Raw genomic sequence first — 21,404 nt, 5'->3', positions numbered from 1 at the left:
AGGGGCAGCGGCGGGGGGGCGGTGCCAGCGCGATTAGGGGCGGGGACGCGGGCGCTGGTTGGCGCGGGCTCGGGGGCGGGGCGCACGGGGCGGGGCCGGAGGCGGAGCCGGCGCCGGGCGCTGGAGCTGCGGGCGCGCGGAGAGGAGTCGCGAGCAGCTGGAGTGGAGTTGGAGGAAGCGGCTGCTGCGGCGAGGCTGGCGGGCGAGCAGCTGGGAGACGGCGAGCTCGGATTGGGAACGCCGGCGGGTCGGAGCCGGGGCAGAGGCGCGTCGGAGCCGTGCGCGCTGGAGGCCGCCGCTGCAGCCCGGGCTCGGGAGAGGAAGGAAGCCGGCCCGCGGGGGAGGTAGGCGGTGGCAGCGGGTCGGGGTGTGTGCGCTCGGGAGGGGGAGGCGGTGCGTGCGCGCGGCTGTCGCCGCTCTCTTCCTGTCACCGGCGGCGGCTTCTTCAGCGGAGCCCAGCCTGGGGAGAGCGGTCGGCCGCCGGTCGTCCTCGCCGCGGGCATCTTGCGTCCGTCCGGGGCCCGGCTCGCAGCCAGCGTCCTGGCTCCCGCTTCCCGGCCTCCGGCGAGCCGGTACTGCACGCCGCCGGGCGCAGCCGTCCCCAAGCTGCAGGCGAACCCCCGGCTTTCCCTCGCCCCTCCGACCACTTCGGAGGGTCTCCACTGTTGCCTGGCTGCAGTTTTCTGGGGTCCTTCACCGGAGGAGAGCGCCCTGGCCGCTGCCGTTGTGTTAGCGGGAAGGAGCGATGCCTTCCTCCGGTCCCTCCAGCTGCAACCGGGGTCGTGGCCTGGGCCATCCCGGCGGGCGGGGCGGCGGTGGTCCCCGGAGCCCACTGCCAGCCCTCCCCCCACCTCCCCGAAGTTTGTCTCCCTCCTCTTCCGGGGTGGAGGAAGTGCGCCCCGGGGCAGCCGGTCGCCGGGGCCCCAACTCGGTGTCTAGTGCCGGCCGGGCCTGGGCAGGTTGTTGGAGACACGCTTAATGGGGTCTTGGAACAGCCCGGAAATCCAGCTTTTTGCAACACGGGTTGAGACTGGAGGGACTTGCCCAGCAATATGGAGCCGGTTAGGGAGGGCAAGAGAGCGTGCAAGCCCGAGCTAAAGTAGCTTGGGGAATTGTCTGGAAACCGCGCTCTAACACTCCCTTCCCAAGGGCTGAAACTGCCCGGCAGATCACCAGACAAAGAGAACAAAAAAGCCCAGACCAGCCACTCCAGTCCAGAAATGTACGTTGGGGGAACCAGAATTTGAGGGTGTGAACGGAATGGCCGTTGCATGTTGAATGCAGCATGTGTGTGAACTGTTTGGGGGAAATTCTTATGCTTCTCTGGGCGCTGTTAATACCGGGAACCCTGGTGGCTGCTGCAGCGCTGTTGGCAGCAGAAGTATGAGTTCACTCTCCTTTGGGGTGGGGGTGGGGTGGGGAGAAGTTAGGACTTTAGAAGCCATAGGATTTCTTTCTCTTTTTTTTTTCTGTCCTTTTCCTCTTTGTCGGTGCGAAGTAGGAATGGATAAAGTAGTTCCGGGTTTTGAATGCAGCATGAGATTGTCATTTCAGTGGGATGAGGTTCAAGTTTTAGTTGTTAGGCAGGACATTCCCAAAGCTTATTGACCCAAGCTTCACGTGGAATTGTATCTTAATACTTCACTAGCTAGTGTTGCGTTTTGGCAACTCTAAAGATGGTGAGGTATTAGCTAGGAAAGGTTGGAGTAGGTAAGCAGGTTCATTTCTGAGGCAGGCTATCAGCGTAATGCACCTTCAAGGAGTAAATCATTGGGAATTTGGTGACTTCTGCACAGAAGGCCACAACCATCTTTTATGGTTGACAAAGAAAATAAAAAGCACACTCCCCTTCCCCCCATGTATACTTTTTTGACTGATTACACTGTTCTTGAAATAAACGGTTTAAAAGCAGTAGAGTATGGGTTTTTTTTTAGGAACAAAAGTTGCTTAAACTTTTGGAAGCAAGTGTTTTGATCACTACAAAGAAAATAACCCCTTCCATTGATTTTTTTTTGGGGGGGGGGAGTGGAAGTGTCCCTATAAAGTTTGGGAAGGTGTGTTTGGTTGGGAGTCAAGGTTTAAACTGGAAAGGGCAGTGGAGGAGGCTGCCTGCCTTGCGGAAGTGTTGGGCTCTGCCACTGCTGGCCTCAGTTTTTCGGCGCCAGTTGCAGGTAGGTAGTAGAGTCATACTTTTTCCTGTAGAAATGTGTAGATTTTTATGATTGGAAGAAAGTTTTATGTGTCTGATATTGGCCTTCAAAGTGTTAATGTGCATTTGCTTTCTTTAACTTTCATCTTGATATGGGCCTGTTCTTGCCAGTTGCCTCACAGAACACTGCAATGTACTCACTATTATCTGCTGTTATATCTGCTTTTGTAAAACGATATCACTGTTTGTTTTTACATCTGTGATGCTGATAGCCAATGTGAAAAAGCAGTTCACTTCCCATTGATTATATTGTCGTCTTTAGTTCTTTCTTGAAATTGAAATGTATTAAGATCAGGAAATCCCCACAGTATAAGATTGGTTTGGGGAAACAAGTGATGCAGTGAGTTACAGGTAATGCATACTTTGGTTATTGACCGTGGTGGTGGAGTATGCATTTACTCCTGGGACTGTGCAGAAGCGTTTTGTATCTTAAATGGCAAACCTACTGCACTTATCCAAAGTTTGTATTGTTAAGAGTGTTGGCCAAACCTTTAATTAAATTTTCCCATGAATGCCATGTAACTTTTAGATTAGTATGTTCGTTGAAATTTTTTTTTCTTAGGTAGTTTAGAGGACTGTTCTAAAAAGACATACTCTGAGAGATTGTTCATTAAAACAGGAACAATTCTAGTTAAGCTTTTTTTATGCTTGCAATTGGTAATTTTCCAAATGTGTCTTATTGATTAAAGAGATGGTACATGAACAAATTGAAAAAAAAATGTTATGGTCAGGTAGACTATAGAAAGCTGAGATAATGTCTGCATTTGGGGTTTTACTTCTAATTCTCACATCTGAGGCGTGCACAATGCAGAGAAAATGGGAAGTGTTTGTTCAGTATATTACACACTTTGGACAGGCTCCCCACAAACCCCCCTCTGGAAGGCACAGGGATTTTGCCAGTAAAGGCAGGAGAATGGAGCATCTCAGGGAAGCTTGAGAAGGTGAGCAAGTTACTCATCAATGGAAGGAAGGGATTGCCAATTAGTTTTTACCTTAGAAAGCATAATGTAATTATGTGACATTTTAAAAACAAAAACTTAGGTTGTAATCAATATTTAAAATATTCTGATTATATTTATTGTTTTTTTTCCCCATCTCCTTCACCTATACCCCCTAATGTGATTACTTGCCATGATTCTGCCAACACTTTTATTGAAATTACTTGCCAAAAGAGTGGTGATTAAAAGTTATTTTATGTATATTATGCCAAAAGAGCTGAAAAGTTGACTGTGTCATCATCTATAAACTTGTCTGTTTGGCTTCTGTTATTTTTTATTTTATTTTTTTGTAAAGGGTAGAATGAGTATAGATTTTGCTAAAAAACAAAAAATTCTATTATGAAAACATCTCTGGATAGTTTATCTTCCCAGCATTGTTTTTCTTAAAGTAAATGAAATGCATATCCACAGGCACCTGTAGTCAAAATAGTTTTCAGGTTAATGAACACCCCTCCCCCCCCCTTCAGGTCACGAGTCTGGCCAAAATGGAAGGAGAGAATCCACCAGTGGGTGGAGTACTTTAATAAAGCGAGGTGCCTGGGCCATTGTGCCATGCCCTTGCCCTCCTCACTGGACCCCCAGTGGTCTAGACTCAAAACTCAGCCTGAAGAGCTGGGGCTGAAACATTCGAACTGTCAGTTCTGTAGGATAGCATTTGTGCCTTCATCCTTTCTTTTTGAGAGCACCTAGGGAGCCTGGTATTGTCCTACCTGACATACACTCTCACACACCCTTGCTGCCTCCTGAGTCTCCTTTGCCCTGACCTCTGCAAAGCCACCCTCTACCTCAGATAGGGAGAGATGGGCAAAGTCTGCCTGCAGCCTTTATCTGTCTCTTTACTCTGGAAAGGAGTTAAGGGGACAGCAGAGAGTTTTATTTTGGCTGGCTTCACAATTCGTTTAGAACAGTTTGCAGTATTTAGAAGCAATACAAAAGAAAATTCCTGTTTTAAATGTGAATTGCATAAATGGCAGTGTCATTCAATACTAGTGGTAGTAACAATATTAACAAAACCATAGTTGCAATTTACTAGCCATGTCGCTTCTGGCAAATTAATCTCTCCGCTTTTCTCATCTGTGGAATGGGGATAATAATTGTACCTAGGGTGGCTGTAAGGATTAAATGGGTTGATATATGCAAAACAGAACTGAGCCTGGCCCATCGTAAGCACTGTGTTGGTGTTAATAGTTAAGCTCCAATTATCAATCATGGAGCTCAGTGCTTTATATGTGCCATATAATCTAATCCTCATAATAACCCTATGAGCTGTAGATTTGCTTTTTTGTATTTTTCTCACAGACGCTAAACTTGTGACAGACACACAGAGGTTTAAGTAACTTGCCCAAGTTTAAAATCTAGGCACTGATGGGGGACAGCTGCTGAGTCTGAAGCTTAGTGCTTATACTAACCTTCTTGTTAAGAGTTTTACAAAACAGCATTGTATTTTAACAAGAGGAGGGGCTTTGGATTGTCTACTTCAGCCCTCATCCCAGGGCACCTCCTCAGGGCCTCTCTTCAGTGATGATGCAGAAAAGCAGAATGCTCAGCCCTGTGCCCATTTCTGGGTAACAGGGTGTTTCTGAGGCCCAAGGAAGCCTTGGTGTGAGTGCCTGCATCATCCTTTCTCCTTGACCCCAGGTGATGACCTCTGAGCCTGGAATTGTCTCCAGCTGGGCCTGGTCATGCTCTCCTCTGCCCTCCTGCAGTGCTCTGGCACCAGGCATCACTGTGCTTTCTGGAGAATCCTGCCTCCTTGTCCTTCCTTGTAGTTTCACCTGGGCTTGTTCTGCACTCCCCCCGCCCCACCCTTCCAAGGGCTTGCAGTCAGGGAGTCCTGCCCTAGACACTCTGCTTTCCCACAGTACAAGCTCAGCCCTGAGCGTGGCAGCAGGCAGTACATTCTGGTTGGTTTGAAAATGAATGGAGATATTTGATGACTGCGACTCCCAGATTAATTTGATCCTATCATTTTTATTTTGTTTTAATTAATATAAAATTTATCCTGAGTGCATCATTTTAAGTTGAACTGCATTGTGTTTACTAGGAAATTTTAACTTTTGTTCAGTTTGATTTTCATGATTTCCAGAACATACTTGAAAAGTGAAAAGATTTTTAAATAATGATTTTTTTTTTTTTAAAGACTGTGAATTTAGGTGGGGAGCTTGCCCTAGACTCAGAGTGAGCACACTGAGGATGTAGGGAGGTAAGGACTGGGGCCCCGGAACCCCTCTATAGCCCTTGCATCTGGATCGCAGAACCAGTTTTGTGCTGGGACCCAGTGCAAGGTTGCTAATTTTATCACAGGGTAGAATCATATGATCAGGATATAGTCTTGATTTATTTAAAGTGACTTAAAAATATCCTTTACCTCTCACCAAGTTTGCTAAATCCTTGCCCTTTGTAAAAGGGGAGTAAGTCAACAAAGTCAGAGGACTTTTCAAAGAAAAGTTCTTTGCCAAAATGCCTGCAGGTTAGAGGGTTAAATTGTAATTTTACTTTCAAGCAGTTGTACATTAAGAAGTCATGGGTGCTTGTCAGGCATCAGAAACAACATTTATTTTGAGGAAGAGAATGAGAATTGCTCAGTATCTTAGCAGAGAGAGGAAATATACTTCCAATTAACAGTATTTTGGGTCGTCTTTAAAATGGTTGAAAGAATAGAGCAAAATCATTCCCTTTAAGGAAATTTTGAACTGTTCATATGATGTTATATAAGTGAGTTAATTTGTTATTTGTTCATAGGATTCCTTTGTACCTTTTGTTACAGCAACAGTAGTAACTAACTTGGAGACTAGATATCATAACACTCTTGGTTATTTGAAAACATTAACTTAATGGATGGTGGATATTATCCACATATAAAAATCTTTACTCCGTGCTGGGTAGAAATAGCTCAATGGACAGGTGTATGTGGCCAGACACTGGAAGCAAAATCAAATCTTGTGAATCTGGGCAGCATATAGCCTGTGGATCTGAATAGTTTGGGCTCCATTGATCTCAGGAGGTTCAGACAGACACTGCCAGTGCCTCAGGCTTCTGAGTTTTCTGCATTGCTGAGAGAAAAGAGAACTTGTCAGTCCTCTAGATGTGATAGCCCTTGTGACTGTGGGTTAATACTTCACTTCTCCCTAAGGAGGAGCTGAGTTTTTACAAATTGTGCAATGAGGAGCCTGGATAGTTACGGCAGGGGTTGGGGGGCGGGGGCATAGATGCCAAGAGGGATACAGGTGGCAGAAGCTTAAACTCATAGAGCAGAAGTGGGCAGCCTTCCAGAAGTGATGTGTCCAGTATTCTTTTATTCACTAGTTTGTGGACTTCTTTGGCAAGGATTCATTTCAGTGAAGTCTCTTTGGAAGGAAATTTGCATGGTCCTAGATGCCTGGTCTTGGACTTGACGGAACTGCTCTGAGTTAGAATGGCTTCTCTTTGTGCAGGTGCGTTTGTGAAAGAGCCACAAACACTCAGTAAGGCTGCTGTTACAGAGAGTACAAAGCGGAGGTCAGAGCGGGTGGGCAGGAATCTGCATCGGTCACCCCATGGACATAACTCAGGCATCGAAGCAAGTTGAGTTTGGGCGGTAGGTTCTAGTGGTGTAAAAAGTGGTGGCTCTGGCAGACTGCCTGGATCTGAATCCTGCTTCCACCTTTCAATAGCTCGGTGTTATCATGGCCAAGATACCGAACTTTTTGCACCTCAGTTTCTCCCATGTAAAGTGAGAATGATTGATAGTACCTGCCTTATGATTATCTTGCTTTGAATGTGCTAATTGTCTGTATTGAATGTGTTAGTACACATATAACTCCCAACAAATATTAGGTGTTGACAGAACAGCTCCCGTAAGCTTTAGGTCAGGAGGAGGAGGAAGAGGATTGAATCGGTTAGAACACACGTAGCTTCCAGTACGTGTCAGGTGATGACCGTGCTGACCACAACAACAGTGACAATCATTAAAATGGGCCTGGCAACTGCACACTTGAATAATGGCCAAGGTTGTTTCATTAGCAACAAATAAACTTCTAATGTATTAAGCCTTGGAGGGGAAAGAATAGCCTGCATCTTCTTAGCCAAGGATGCTGTGTACCTCACACTAGGACACGAGACAGTCATCACCCAGATGACTAGTCAGGTGTCTCTCTTACAACATTGTTCTCCGACCACTTAATTGGCACCGAATCATGGCTGATCTCAGATTGTTTTGATTGATCTTCCTGGCCTTAATGATGGTCCCAGAAGATAGGAATGGTGTATTCTAATACAACGGTGTACTTTCAATCCTACAGTCATAGGAGATCTGGGGTTCATTTTCTCAGACGAGGGCCCAGAGTGCTATACAGGATTTATCTTACACAGTCAGTAAGCTTCTTTTTGCAAATGGTGAGGGACAACACAGGTTTCTGGCACACACTCTAGAGTCTGGCCTCAGTAAAGCCAGCAAGTTCTTCGGGTTTGTAATACCTTGAGTATTCATGGAGCCTTTCTTAGCCTTTCTTACTACAGTGTGCCCTGGTGAGGAACTTGCATAGATAGCTACATAGGTATGTGGTGAGCAGGGGAGGACTGTGCTCCCATTCTGTGAAGAATCTCACCAAACTGGCCCACTGAGTTGTTGAAATAGAGGAAGCCATAAGCAGCAGCTGGAGGAAAGATCTACCAGCCTACTGGTTGAGGAATTTTTTTCCCCCCAAAAAAGACATACATTGCCTGGAAAAGCTAACAAAAATTGCAAGGCAGATTTGGAGGGATTACATTATTCTTAGGCATATTGCCTGGTTTCCAGGCATTTAGGGACATGTAAATTTTTTCATGTTCTTTAGAGTTCTGTGTCTCATTTGTACAGAGTGCATTAGTACTAAAAATGAGATGTGCTAGTTCTACATTTTTGTGTGAATTTATGCAGTGAGTATTTAATTTGATTCCAGATCTAGCAAAAGGAGAGGCTGTCTTCAAACATAATATAGTTTATTTTTTCATCCTCTCTGCTGGTTGCTTTCATTTTTTTCTCTGACAACTGAAATACAAAGTAGAATAATACTAACCAAAATTCATATTCTTGCTACACAAACATTTCCAGTGTTTGTTTTTGCTTCTTTTAATATGTAACTCTCCTAAGAGTGTTATTATATTACAGCTAAGAGGCTTTAGCCATGTAAAGTTGAATACTTTACACTTCTGAACGCCAACGTAACAATTACTCTGTAATCAGATTTGTCTTCTTAAGATGCTTACACTGAAGAGTGCCTATAATATTAAACTTCTAAAGTGTTCCACACTGTATAAAGTTTGTACAAGCTCTCTTTGATATAGCACACCGAAATTGTGTGACTATTGTTTTTATTGCTTTATTGTTCAGCCAGCTTAACGGAAACCTTTAGGTTGCTTTGACTTTATAATAAAGGTAACGATGAGAAATGATTGGAGTGCTAAGTGTCCACGTGCGTGCACTATTCTATTGGCAATCCAACGCTAACTTACTAACTTAGAGAATCTTTGGCTCTCTAATTTCTCTGCCTCCACTATGTTAAAAAAAAAAAAAAGAAAGAAAAAGAAAAAAAAGCTTTCATTTCCCATTTCTCCCTCCTCTCCCTCTCTCCCTTCTCCAAGCTATCTTCATAGAATAATTTGCAGGGACTGTCTCTACTTCCTCTTCAGTTCCTTAACGCCTTAAATTCTACTTGCTATCCTCAATACTACTAGATTGCAGTCTGCTTTCTCAAAAGTAAGCGATGCTCCCTCTTTACCTCCAGACAGATTGGGCTCCCTGTTCTGGCTCTTTCCAGAATATGATACTTGCTTAGTCACATTTGTACCTTAGGCCATGCCACACATCTCATTCTGCCTTCAGATCCCTACAGTCAGATGTTATCGCTCCCTCATTTGAACTCTGTAGTGTTTAGTCGCTGCTGTCTTTTGGCATTTACCTCATGTTATTGTGTACCAGTTCCTTGTGTACCAGTCTTATCTCTGAGACATTGCCACATGCCAACACCCCTTCCAGCCCTGCCTGGTGCTCTTAGAAGGCAGGGAGTGTCTCACTAATCTTTGTTGTGGATATCATGTCCAGCAATAGCACGCTGTTCATGTACATCTGCCAAATTGATTAAGTACTTGTTGAATGGAAGTAGAAATTCAAATTCACACAGATGGCCAAGTGTGATGTTCATTCTTAAGTCTTGTTTTTCTTTTGCTAGGTGAAGCTTGCGTGTGGAGCGCAGCAGTAAAATCAGACGACAGATGGACAGTGTGACAAGAGTGTCAGAAAGGATTGGGCCTCGCTGTGAGAGTCAGCCTGGAGTCCAAGTGTTGACAAGTTGCTGAAAAGGAAGCCAGTGGGAGAACTGTGGCCTGCAGAGGAAGTGGAGCCCTGTCTTCAGTCACACCGTTGATGGAGGACAGATGGACAGTCACCTCTCCTCTTAAACCTTTGGAGAGTTGCCCTTTGTCCTCTGCTGGACACATATTCGGAATCTTAACACACTCTCTGAGCTCACCTTCCTTAGAAACATAAAATTAGACTGCAGTGTAACCAGACTCATCTGTTGCATGGTCACAGATTTGCAAACATGAGTGCTGAGGGGTACCAGTACAGAGCACTCTATGATTATAAAAAGGAACGAGAAGAAGATATTGACTTGCACTTGGATGACATATTGACTGTGAATAAAGGGTCCTTAGTAGCTCTTGGATTTAGTGATGGACAGGAAGCCAGGCCTGAAGAAATTGGCTGGTTAAATGGCTATAATGAAACCACGGGGGAGAGAGGGGACTTTCCAGGAACTTACGTAGAATATATTGGGAGGAAAAAAATCTCACCTCCCACCCCAAAGCCCCGGCCACCTCGACCCCTTCCTGTTGCACCAGGTTCTTCGAAAACTGAAGCAGAAACTGAGCAGCAAGGTCGGTATTAATGAGTGATTTTTAAATGACTCTTTTTACTTTTTAAAAAGGGAAGTTTTACATTTGGGTTGAGTTGAAATGCTCTGGGCAGAAGTCGTTTCGGCAACTTTACCTGAATTTATATATGGTGCGTAAAAGCGTGCTCAGTCACCCACACGACGAGATGTTTGTGCTTGTGGGGTGGAGGGTTTAGTTATAAAATAGGGAGATGGTATCTGAGAACCTGTTTAGTGAGTGTTTTTAAGAACTACTTTTGTAGTTGTCATTGCATTAAATACTTTTTGCTTTCTTATTCTTATAATTGGTATTATATATCTAAATCATTTTAGGAAAATAGAGGGTAAGTCTAATGTAAGTATATTTAACATTAATGTGATTTGTGTGGAAAAAATGTAGAGAGTAATAAAATGACCACAGAACTCAGGGGAGAAGAAACCATTGTTTTCATAACCCGGTGTCTACCTCCTGGCTTCCTCTCCAGGAACACTGTGCCTGCAGCTGAAACCCAATCCTGTCCTTAGCCTAGATGTGGAGGGAGTTCTCTTCCTCTGTGGGCAATGTGTATGTAGCATGAGTGCCTATAGTGCACTTGGCCTTCATGAGAAAAAAAGATCACTGAATGCCTTTCCTAAATGGAAACCACCTTGATTCAAAAGCCACTCATTGTTTATTGGAGGTGGTCCTTGTATGAACTTTGTTTGTTTGTTTCTGTTCAGTTTCACACAGAGACAGGCCTTTGACTCAGCTTTGCTATTATCGGTTTTGTCAATTCATTTCCTCATTGGTAAATTTCAAGCATTTTTTTCCTGCTGTGTAATCTTTCTTTCCCTTCCCAAGACTGGGATAGGTATGGGAAGGTATGCTTAGAATGGGTGGACTCGGTGGCAGCGGTTACAATAGAACTGGCTGCAGCATCGCAATGTATTTCTGGAAGAGATTCTGATACTGTTATGCTTTCTTTGGTGTGGCTTGTTTTAGCAAAAAATGAATGAGGTAATGAGAATAAAGAAGCAGGATGTAAGGGTAAATAGCTGCCTTTTAGTGTAGAGTAATAATAGGATGGGAATATTTTGTAAAAGTCAAAGAACTTACTAAGGATGCCTTTTCCCTCTCTCACCTGACCCAAAAGAGGTACTTGTTTCATGAACATAACACCATATTTATTGTAAAATATGTCTAAATATGTTTTACTATACATTTCAAAAGCCAAGACTTAATTTTTCAGGTGAATCAAAATCTAGACACACAAATTTTGTCAACCATGGTGTTGATAAAAGGTGTTGAACCACCTTGATTCAGAAACCTCTCATTGATTATTGGAGATGGTCCACATTGGAGCTTTGTGCACATTTAAAGGTTTTTTGTTTCGTTTATTTGTTTGATTGTTTCTGTTCAGTTTCACACAGAGGCAAGCCTTTTACTCAGCTTTGTTGTTATCAGCTTTGTCAATTTCAAGCATTTTTTTCCTACTGTGTAATCTTTTTTCTCTCTCTGAGACTATGTATGGCAAAAACCATACATAGTTGGTTTTTTCCCCACCAATTTACATATTTTTAATTTGAATTTTTGTTTTATAAGTTAGAAACAGGTCCTTATAAGTAGGCTAATTCAAGAGAGAAAACGATTTAATTTATCCCAGAATACAAAAGATTACTGGACTGCCCAGCTGCTGTACCAGGCTCAGTGGTTGAGCATTGACCTATGAACTAGGAGGTCACAGTTTGCTTTGGGTCAGGGCATATGCCCAGGTTGCAGCCTGATTCCCCTTGAGGGGGGTGTGCAGGAGGCAGCTCATCAATGATTCTCTTTCATCACTGATGTTTCTCTCCCCCCCCCTTCCTTCCTTTCTTAAATCAATAAAAATATATTTTTAAAAAAAGATTACAGAACCATAATAATATCTGAGTTGGATTAGGAAAGAATATTTAAATGGTGGAAAGGGGTATTTTGTCAATATTAATGACAAAAAGATTTTGTAAAAGTAATTTCTAAACAAAATTTCACTTGATAATTGTTTCAGGTATAACTTTATTTAGATATACTATACAGAAAAGCAAGTCTTTTAAGAAAAATGTTTTTCTCTTTTTAGGTCCTAAGCTCTTTTATAATGCTTTCTCCTGTAATATGGTGACAATTGAAAATTTTAACAGCTTTTTTATTTTTTTAAATCATAAAAATGTAAAGTGAAAATTTTTAGCAGAATTTAAGAAAGAGACCTATGATAATGTGCATTAAAGTATTAGAAAGAACAGGTCTGAATATAAATGAGAAATTGGGAATAATGGAGAGATTGAAAAGGCAGTGTTTGGGGGTTGGGCAGGGAATGCAGTACTAAACATTCGAATTTCTAGACTGTTAATCTTGTATTCTCAGTTAATTATGATTCCTGCTCTGGCTGAATACTCCATTGGTCAGAGCTTAGTCTGGCTATTCCAAGGTGGTGGGTTAGATCCCCCATCAGGGCACATACAAGAATCAACCAATGAATGCATAAATAAGTGGAACAACTAATTGGTTTCTCACTGTCTCTCTCCTCCTGTCCCCTCTCTCTCCCGCTCTCTTCTCTTTCTCTCTAAAAATCAGTACATAAAAATTTAAATAAATAAATAAATGCAATTTCTATAAAATGAGAATTCAGTAACTCCTACTAGTTTCATGTCCAATGGACATGGAAAGTAGTTGTAAGACAAAGTTAGATGTTGAAAGCTATGGGACTCTGATGTCTTTTGCCTAAGGGTATATTTGCTTGAAAAACTTTGGCAGTGACAGTGTTCTGTGAAGGCAGAAAGGATAGTTCTTATTGTAACTGAATTCTTGAGTCTTTTTTTTCCTTTTTTTCCCCGCCCCCTCACGTGACTTAGCCTGTTTTTCGTGTTTGACTGCCTTTATTTTATTAGAATTGACCCCTGAGGTCTCATGCAGGTCCTTCTTGTTGAGATAGTGTCCTGTGGGCAGTTTTGCACACTCCCATGATGGGCAAGGGGGAAATAGGGTGCTCCACCTGCCTGCCTGCCGAGCACATGCTCCTGTACCCTGTGCTTGCCACCTGCTGTGTTTAAAAGAAAGTTGTCATTAGACTGTGGCCAAAAGTAGACTCTTTGTGAAGGATTCCTCCTATTGTAATAGAACCAGCTTTTCCACTTTCCTTATATGTTCCTGGAAACAAAGCTGTGATATGTAACTTTTAGGGGGGGAAAGAGTAAAAAAAAAGCCCTTTTGAAAATCTGATATTCAACTCCTCTCAGGAAAATGTATGTTCTACCAATACATTTTGTGTACAGTTTTCTTACAAAGCCCTAGCCTGTAGTTTGGATTAAACTTGTGTGTATTGGGTAATCTTATATTTATTGGAATTTAAATAATTCAATAAACATGAACTGCATCCCTATTTTGTACTGTGAAGCATGGATGAAAGATAATCAAGACTCAAGAGAGGCAGTTTGCCCTCTGATGCCCTCTCCTGCCCCCTCCCACCTCAGGGCTTGGACATTCTTCCTCAAGCATCCCTTTGCTCAATCTACTCTCCCACCTTGCTCAAATCCTCCTCGTGGCGGCTGGCTCTGCTCACCTTATTCATGTAGCAGCCTGCCCTTCTGAGTCAGTTCGCCGACCACTGGTATAGAACATTGAAATCGGCTAACTTGAGAGGTCACTTACGAATCTGAGTTCATTACCCATTTCTATCCCCCATCCTCCCAAGCTCCCACTTCTGACTCTGACGGTGGGTCCCAGGTTTCACACATAAAATATAAAGCTTAAATTTTGATCAAAATTCTTCCTAAACAGTAAAAGAAAAGAGCCTCCAATTTGTGTTTGCTTTTCATGACTTCCCCCGCCATGCTGTTTTTACCTTTTCACACTCAGCATCTGAGTGACCCTCCATGGTTGTCAATCCCCATCTAGGAAGCAGGGCTGAAATAAATCACATAAATTGAAGACACTGCACAGAGGTCACAGAAGATAGCGGCCTGATCCCAAATTACACACCTTTGCTGGGCCCCGCGGTCATAACGTGTCACTGTCCCTCACAGAAATAGTCTGTGAAAGTAATTTGCTTTGCCTCACAAACTCCTGCCTTTATGCGTTCTGTTTAGTTCAGAATATGCCTTGTCATAGCTTTCTTCACCTTTTCTCCTATTTATGTGAGACTCTGCTGAGAAGTTGGGGGACTGTGTTGTTAAAGCCCCCAGTGATGGGGTAAGACAGCTGACTGGTGCCGGCTGCCCCTTCTGGACTGACCACTGTGCTTCTGTGAGAAAGCGCGGCTGCTGGCAGGTACTTGAAGATGGGGGTCTTTGAGCCCTGCCTCCAGAAAACGGAATCAGAACGCAGGGTTCCTTCACCCAGGTATACAAAGGTGTTTTCCCTCTGTTTCAGCACAAAATGAAATACCTTTCCAAAAGATGTAACTATGTAATTGATTAAAGAGTAAATCCATCTGGAGAAAGCAAAGGTAATAATTATTTTTGATAAAATCAGAGAAGCCTAGCTTCTTCTCTGATGACCACAGTTTCATGAGGAATATACAGTTCTTACGAAGGTCTTCTCATGAGAACCAGCATTTATCTATCTATCTATCTATCTATCTATCTATCTATTTATTTTACTAAAGTCTTGACTTTTAAGACATTTTCCTGTTAATTTTAGGTTTAGTTATTTTGTTTTCACAGAAGTGTGAAAGAGACAGGGACATAACCTTAATGAACAATTTGCATGTCCAGGTGGGTTATTTGAAACAGAAATTGACAAGAAGAGAAAGTCTCACTTTGGCTGCTTTGTAGCAGGAAGGTTCCGTCCTGAGCACTTAGAAACTTGCAAGCAGTCCCAAATGGGTAGGGAGCTCCCCTCGGTCCTCCCTCGGTCCTCCAGGGAAGGACCTGGCTTTCTCTTTCCTGGATTCGTGGGAGCAATTAAGTGCAGGGTTATAGATGAGACATTATTTGCTGAAAAACTTTCTGCCAGCCCACCATGACCTGTATCATTTAGAATCACAGCTTGTGGTACGACAGTTATGTATTTTCTTATTTAAGTGAGACATATCTTCAGACACTTTCATGAAGGCTTCTGGCTTTAGGATTTTATTCTCTGTTCTCTTTCCAAAATGAGTACAGGGTCCAATATCCACATCTGTACAATCTAAGTAGAGTCCTCACACCTCCGATTCCAACAGGAGCTGTGTAAGTGGTGTGAGTCTATTTTGTTTACTTACAACCAAGCTAGTGTTGATACTCTAATAAAATTGTCTTTGTTGTAAAAGTAGAACTCTATATGCTAAAAGTGTTTCCTTTTTAGCTTAGTTTCAATAAATTCTCTGATAACTTTGATGTCAGTCTTTTCTGATTTCTAAGTAAATGCATCTTTGTCTAAAACAGGAGAAATTCTGATTAATAAGCACTTTCCCAGTAAGTCTGAGTTTAAGAAAATAAACATTTGAAATTCTGAAATTCAACAACAAATGGTGCTTACATCTGCTAAGTAACATCCAAAAGGGGAGAATTTTGTACCTCTGTCAAGTAAGAATAAATATGATGCCATTTACATATCCATGTTTTTCTTAGTAAAAGAAAACAGATGTCAGCAGTACAGCTGGCTGTCCCTTATGTGTGTCTTTGTTGCTAACAAATTTCCATGAGGAAAGACATAAAGTTGGTTTGAAGGCTGAAATAGGAGAAAATAACTTGGTGTGATAGCTAGAAATGAGAAGCATAATTGCATGATGGATTATATCTAAACTAGAGGCCTGATGCACGAAAACCGTACACTTGTTGGGGGGGAGTCCCTCAGCCCGGCCCACACCCTCTCACAATCTGGGAGCCCTCAGAGGATGTCTAACTGATGGGACATCAGTTGGGAGTGGGCCTAAGCTGGCAGTAGGACATCCTTAGTGCTGCCGCGGAGGCGAGAGAGGCTCCCGCCACCACCACTGCACTTGCCAGCTGTGAGCCCAGCTGCTGGCTTAGTGGCGCTCCCCCTGTGAGAGCACACTGACCACCAGGGGGCAGCTCCTGCATTGAGCATCTGCCCCCTGCTGGTCAGTGCACATCATAGCAACCAGTCGTTCTGCCGTTCAGTCAATTTGCATATTAGCCTTTTATTATATAGGATGTTTTGAGGTCTTGATTGAGTTTATAGCATTCAATATCAAAACAGTTTACAACAAACAAGCAGCAGATCTTTGTTTCACTATGCATGCAGAACTTTCTCCCAGTGTTTTTATGCATCGTTTTCAGGAATACCTTCTCTGGACTCTTTCTTGCTTGGAGGTGTGTGTGCTCACCTATTAATCGATTCTCAATTAGCAGCATGTATTATGCAATGCCTGTAGGTTCTTCTGTCCTGTCATAGTTTGAGGCATATTGAAGTTCCAAGTGTGAGTTTATTTTACTGTATTGTAGGAGACTCTTTGTAATTTGATGATCAAATCTGATATCCAAGATAGTAAAGATGTTGGCATTTGTGAAATATAAATCTCTGGGATATATTGTTTGAGTCAGAAATTTCACTCTGCTTTGCCACTGTTAAATTCCTTAACCCTTCTAATCTCAATGTCTTCTAATTGTAAAATAAGTAGCTACTACCTCTTTTGAATTTTGGCTATATTTTTGCTGTAGCATCTTACACATGATCAACAAAAGTTTCTGCATTTCTACTCATAGAATTCTTGGAGAAACAAACCCCAGAAAATTTAAGTTCTCACTAGTAGTGTTTTCCCAGTAATGCAAACCTGAAGCCAGAGGGGGAGGGGTTTTATAGAGAGAAACAAGCTGGGATGGTTGGGCAGATGCTCTCACATGACTTCATTGCAAGATCTGATTGGAGATTGATCCATGGGATTATTGTTAATGAAAGGCCAAATCGGTACCAAGTATTTGCAGATATGCACACTGTATGATTTTATGATACATTTCACCACTGTGAGAATTTATGCTCTACCTTTGTTGGTGGGCTCTCAGCAGCTTCTGACATCTAAATTGGTTTGAGACTCTTCCAGTTTCACACATTGCATTGCAGTCCATGAGCGAATTAAAGATAGTCATGGAATGTCTTCTTTGTACTGCACCTGTGTGGTATAACTAAATTTGTTGGCATGATATGCTCTCAGAGTTCCTAAGTATTTATCTAGTGGGGTTTGTTTTTTTGTTGTTAAATTTTCCAAGGCAGGTAGAGGGTGATGGTTGTAACATGTATCTACTCAGGTTGTAGTTTTGTTTTTTTCACACCTCTTCAAGTACATGTGGTAGAAGTATTCAAATAACACATTAGTATAGGCATTAGGCAAGGTTACATTGTAAAGCCTGTAGGACTGTGAGGTGGTCATCGTCATCTTGAAAGCTTTACCCTAAGGAGGCAAACTACCATAGTGCCCTCAGACTCAGCACATGGTACCATGTGATAGTAAGAAAAGTCAGCATTGTTTCCACCCTGTGACTAGGTTTTGGAAAATGCAGTTTTCAGAATTGCTTAACGTTGTTAATAAGATAATCTACTGGGAAACTGCATTAAACATTTTATCCTATTTTTTAAAATAATTTTTAAAAATATGTTTTATTGATTTTTTTTACAGAGAGGAAGGGAGAGAGATAAAGAGTTAGAAACATCGATGAGAGAGAAACACCGATCAGCCGCCTCCTGCATGCCCCCCACTGGGGATGTGCCCGCAACCAAGGTACATGCCCTTGACCGGAATGGAACCTGGGACCCTTCAGTCCGAAGGCCGACGCTCTATCCCCTGAGCCAAACCGGTTCTGGCTAAAATCATTTTTAATGTTTAAGAATGTTGTTTCTTTACTGGTAAACATGTTACTTGAAATATATCTTTCTATCTCTGTGTCCTAACTATAGAAACATAGTTGAATATCTATAATTTTGTAATATTTCACAGCATTGTTAACTTACGGCTTACCCTGTTTTTTTCTAGGAAGCAAAAGGGAAATATTCCATTTTGAAGGAGAGAGATTCAAAGAGGGTAGAATGACTTTATTGCTAAATAATACTGAATACCTACTAAGTACCAAGGAATGAGATTTAATGAATTTGGTTAGAACATACCAAAGTACATATTATAGTCATTGTCCTGCAGTTCCCCATGGTCTGTTTAAATGTTTGCCGGGAGCCGGTCCATCCTTGCTGCTTGACACAGTCGCTGCAGGAAAGAAACATCTGCACAGCATATGTTTCAAGGGACCTGGCATATATAGCATATTGTTCTTAATATGTTTGCTCTCCTTAGCGCCATGTGTTTTAACCAAGGTCACCTCTCCGAGAAAGGTTGTTTCCCCAGGTGGGGATCTTTCCCTGAGGTTAGGGAGGGGATACAACCCCTTAATTAAGTGCCAGGCGGGTAGTTAAGCTACATAATCTTTACTCCCTGGAATGGAGATAAGAAACGCCCTAACCTTTGTAATAGAAATTGACAGGATTAAAATCGGCTGGTATAAATACGGATGTAACAAGACAATAAACAACACAACCTCATCAGCTCCTCATCAGCTCCTCATCAGCTCCTCATCAGATCCTAACCAGAACCTAGCCAGAGAACATGGCAAAAGATCCTGGACAGAACCTGGCTACAGAACTTCACTGGAGAACCTAGACAGAACATGGCAAAAGAACCTGGATAGAACCTGGCTAAAGAACCTGGTGACTGAACCAGAACCTGGAGAACATGGGGAATTTGGCTGGAGCACCTAGCGAGAGAACATGGCACCAGAACTTGGTTGGAGATCCTGACCAGAACTTCGCTGGAGATCCTAGCCAGAACTTCGCTGGAGATCCTGGAGGGAGAACCTCGCTATGCTGATGAACTGAACCCAGTTTCCATGTCATTCATTCTTCGCCGACTCCGTCCACACCTTTGGGGATCCCTGGACCTGCTGGGGTTGGACCCCAGCAAATGTTGAAAAGGCCTTTTTCAAAATGCACCTTAAAAATTTGCAGGCTTACTGTTTTACAGGCCTTCTGCTAGACATTTTAGATATTTTTCTTTTGATCCTCAGCCACCCTGCAAAGGTGGCATTATTATAACAATTTTCCAGATTAAGACAAGTAAGCTCAAATAATCATGTAAATATTTAAAAAGAAGGGGGTGCATTCAGAGGGTTCAAGAACCCTCCAGCAGCCTGTTGTGTAGGTCTTGTTAAGCAGTCCTTTCTGAAGATATCAGTAACTGCAGAAATCAGATAGTTTCTGCTGTTTGGGTGGTCTTTAATTATGTCTGTTGTTTCTGAGTTTCTTTGGCTGTTGCATTCATACAAACACACAACACATTACCTTTGCTTTTCTTATGTCTGCTAAATATATTAAAGAGTTGAGTTACAAAGAGACTGATAAAGGCCATGAAACTTAAGACAGAGTTTGGGTGTATGTGTGTATATGCAGCTTTTCTTGGGAAGAAATATACCTTGTTTAGATATTCCATGATTACATACCATTGATAAATGATTTTTCTTCCATTTCTGTTATTTTTGAAGAAGTTAAATATCTGCTCCAAATGTTTCTCTGAGTTTCAGATTTTCTTATTTCTGACACATAATCATATCATTTTGATTAAAATGGAACACAGGATGGTTATTTCCGGCTTAAAAGCCCAAAAGCTGAAGGTATCCAGCATAAGAATTATGTGTTTTGGCATGTGGATAGTGGTTGCTTGACATCCGTAAGTACAAGAAATCTCAAGTTGGCTCAAATGAATGGGAAGGCTTATACCTGAGTTCTGTCAAAGTTAGCTGTAAACGCCATTTTAAAAGACTAGCGAAATGGCTAAATTCCTTTGAATGTCAAACTTCGTTTTTCAGAACAGTCAGTCACTGCCAAGTTTATAACATAAACATTGTGTTTCTGTTACCTGACTTCCGAGGACAAGAGGGTGGATGATGGCAAGTGGAAGGCACAAGTGAATTTTATTTCTAGGTGTTTAAAGGGACAGTGTGACATTGCACAGAGATGGTCTTTCAAAGGCAAAACTTCTTGGATGCTTTTATTTTTGCTTATGTTTTTTTTCAGTTGAAAAAGAAACTTATTTAAATATTTCCTGATTGTAAAAGGTCTCTGGCCGGTAGTACTGACACGATCTCTTGAGACTTCTCACTAGAAGGGAGAGGAAGCACTTACTCTAAACCAGCAGTCGCCAACTGGTGGTCTGCGAGGTCCGAAAGGTTGGCGACCGCTGCTCTAAACAGTTACCGTGAACTCCATGAGCCCGGGTTAAAAACATAGATTAAGTTTCGATCACCTGAAAACAGTTAGGCAAAGCCATCTGCTCCTCAGCTCTCTGCCTTTAACTCAGAAAACCCAGGCAGCTGTCCTCAGAAAGCTCTTTCCTTCCTCTTTGTCATCCCTCTCAATAGTGCCTTTTATTTAGTTAAAGGTTGTAACTCAGAATAGCCAGGCAGAGCTGGGAGGGTGGGATAGGGGTTGTTACTATTACATCCTGAGGACCTTACTCTACAAAAGTAGTTTGTAGGTGAGCCAAGTAGATCGAGAGTAGTTCAGAGCAAGCACTGGGTCTGGGTAGATCTCTCCTAGTTTAGTGATCAATAAACAGGAGAACTAAAGCCCAGCCTACTGTAAATTGTTGTTCTAGAAAGAAAACGAGAGACCATATGGAAGATTTGAAGGAAGAGCAGATCTCCAACAGTGATCCATTACTAAAAAAGATGTGGCCCTAACTAAAGAGGGGCAGGAAGCAAATAGATGATTATGAGCTGAAAAGAGAATAGGATGGGATGAAACCATAGAAGAATGATTGTAAAGAAATTGAAAATGTAATAGCACATTAAAACCCATATGAGAGGCAGTCAAGGGTAGAATTAACACAACTGAAAATGAAATCAGTGTGGTAAAGTAGAAATGCAGATAAAGCTCTTCCAGAATCCAAAGAAAAAGAGATAAAAACAAGGGGAAAAATGGTAGCTATGTAGAAGTTCTAACGTGATTTTAAAGCGTCGATAAACAGGAAGTCATATCAAGTGGAAAACAACAACATAAAATATAGCTTGCATGCATGTGTACAGATTTGAAAGTGTTCTCCACGTTGTTTGATTGAAGTCTGTGAGAGGCCACCTCTAGATATGTTTTGGCAATTAAAAAAATTATAAAAATACTATTAAAACATCCAGTCAAAATATCTGATTAACTACCAAGGAACAAAATTCAGGCTCCCTTCTCCTTTGTAGTAAATGCAGAAGTAGTAGATTGCTTTAGTAGAGTTTTATGGAAAAAAATGGTGACTCAAGAACTTACTGTGCTGCTTCCTTGTATTTCCTGTGGAAAGGGCCATTGATAGGACATTCCCTGATAAGCAA

General features: G+C 42.2%; 1 protein-coding gene across 6 annotated transcripts in view; it reads left to right on the top strand.

Annotated features, from left to right (window-relative positions):
* The first annotated feature begins 155 nt into the window (after positions 1-155).
* The window catches only part of PIK3R1 (phosphoinositide-3-kinase regulatory subunit 1), an 83,888-nt gene continuing 62,639 nt past the window's right edge, over positions 156-21,404 (top strand). For 3 of the 6 annotated variants that reach the window (XM_023751259.1, XM_014452175.2, XM_023751268.1), the window contains exon 1: positions 165-344. Coding sequence is in view for 3 of the 6 variants with exons in the window: in XM_023751216.1 (XP_023606984.1) it covers positions 9,768-10,101 (334 nt within the window). In the remaining 3 variants the exon portion in view is untranslated. Of the gene's footprint in view, positions 345-9,395; positions 10,102-21,404 lie in introns of all 6 variants that reach the window. The other 3 variants (XM_023751233.1, XM_006081382.3, XM_023751216.1) reach the window with 2 other exon arrangements.

The sequence above is a fragment of the Myotis lucifugus genome, unplaced genomic scaffold (genome assembly GCF_000147115.1).
Source record: "Myotis lucifugus unplaced genomic scaffold, Myoluc2.0 scaffold_0, whole genome shotgun sequence".
Classification (NCBI taxonomy): domain Eukaryota; kingdom Metazoa; phylum Chordata; class Mammalia; order Chiroptera; family Vespertilionidae; genus Myotis; species Myotis lucifugus.
Note: the sequence above shows the minus strand (reverse complement) of the source record. Positions and strands in the feature narration are given on the sequence as shown.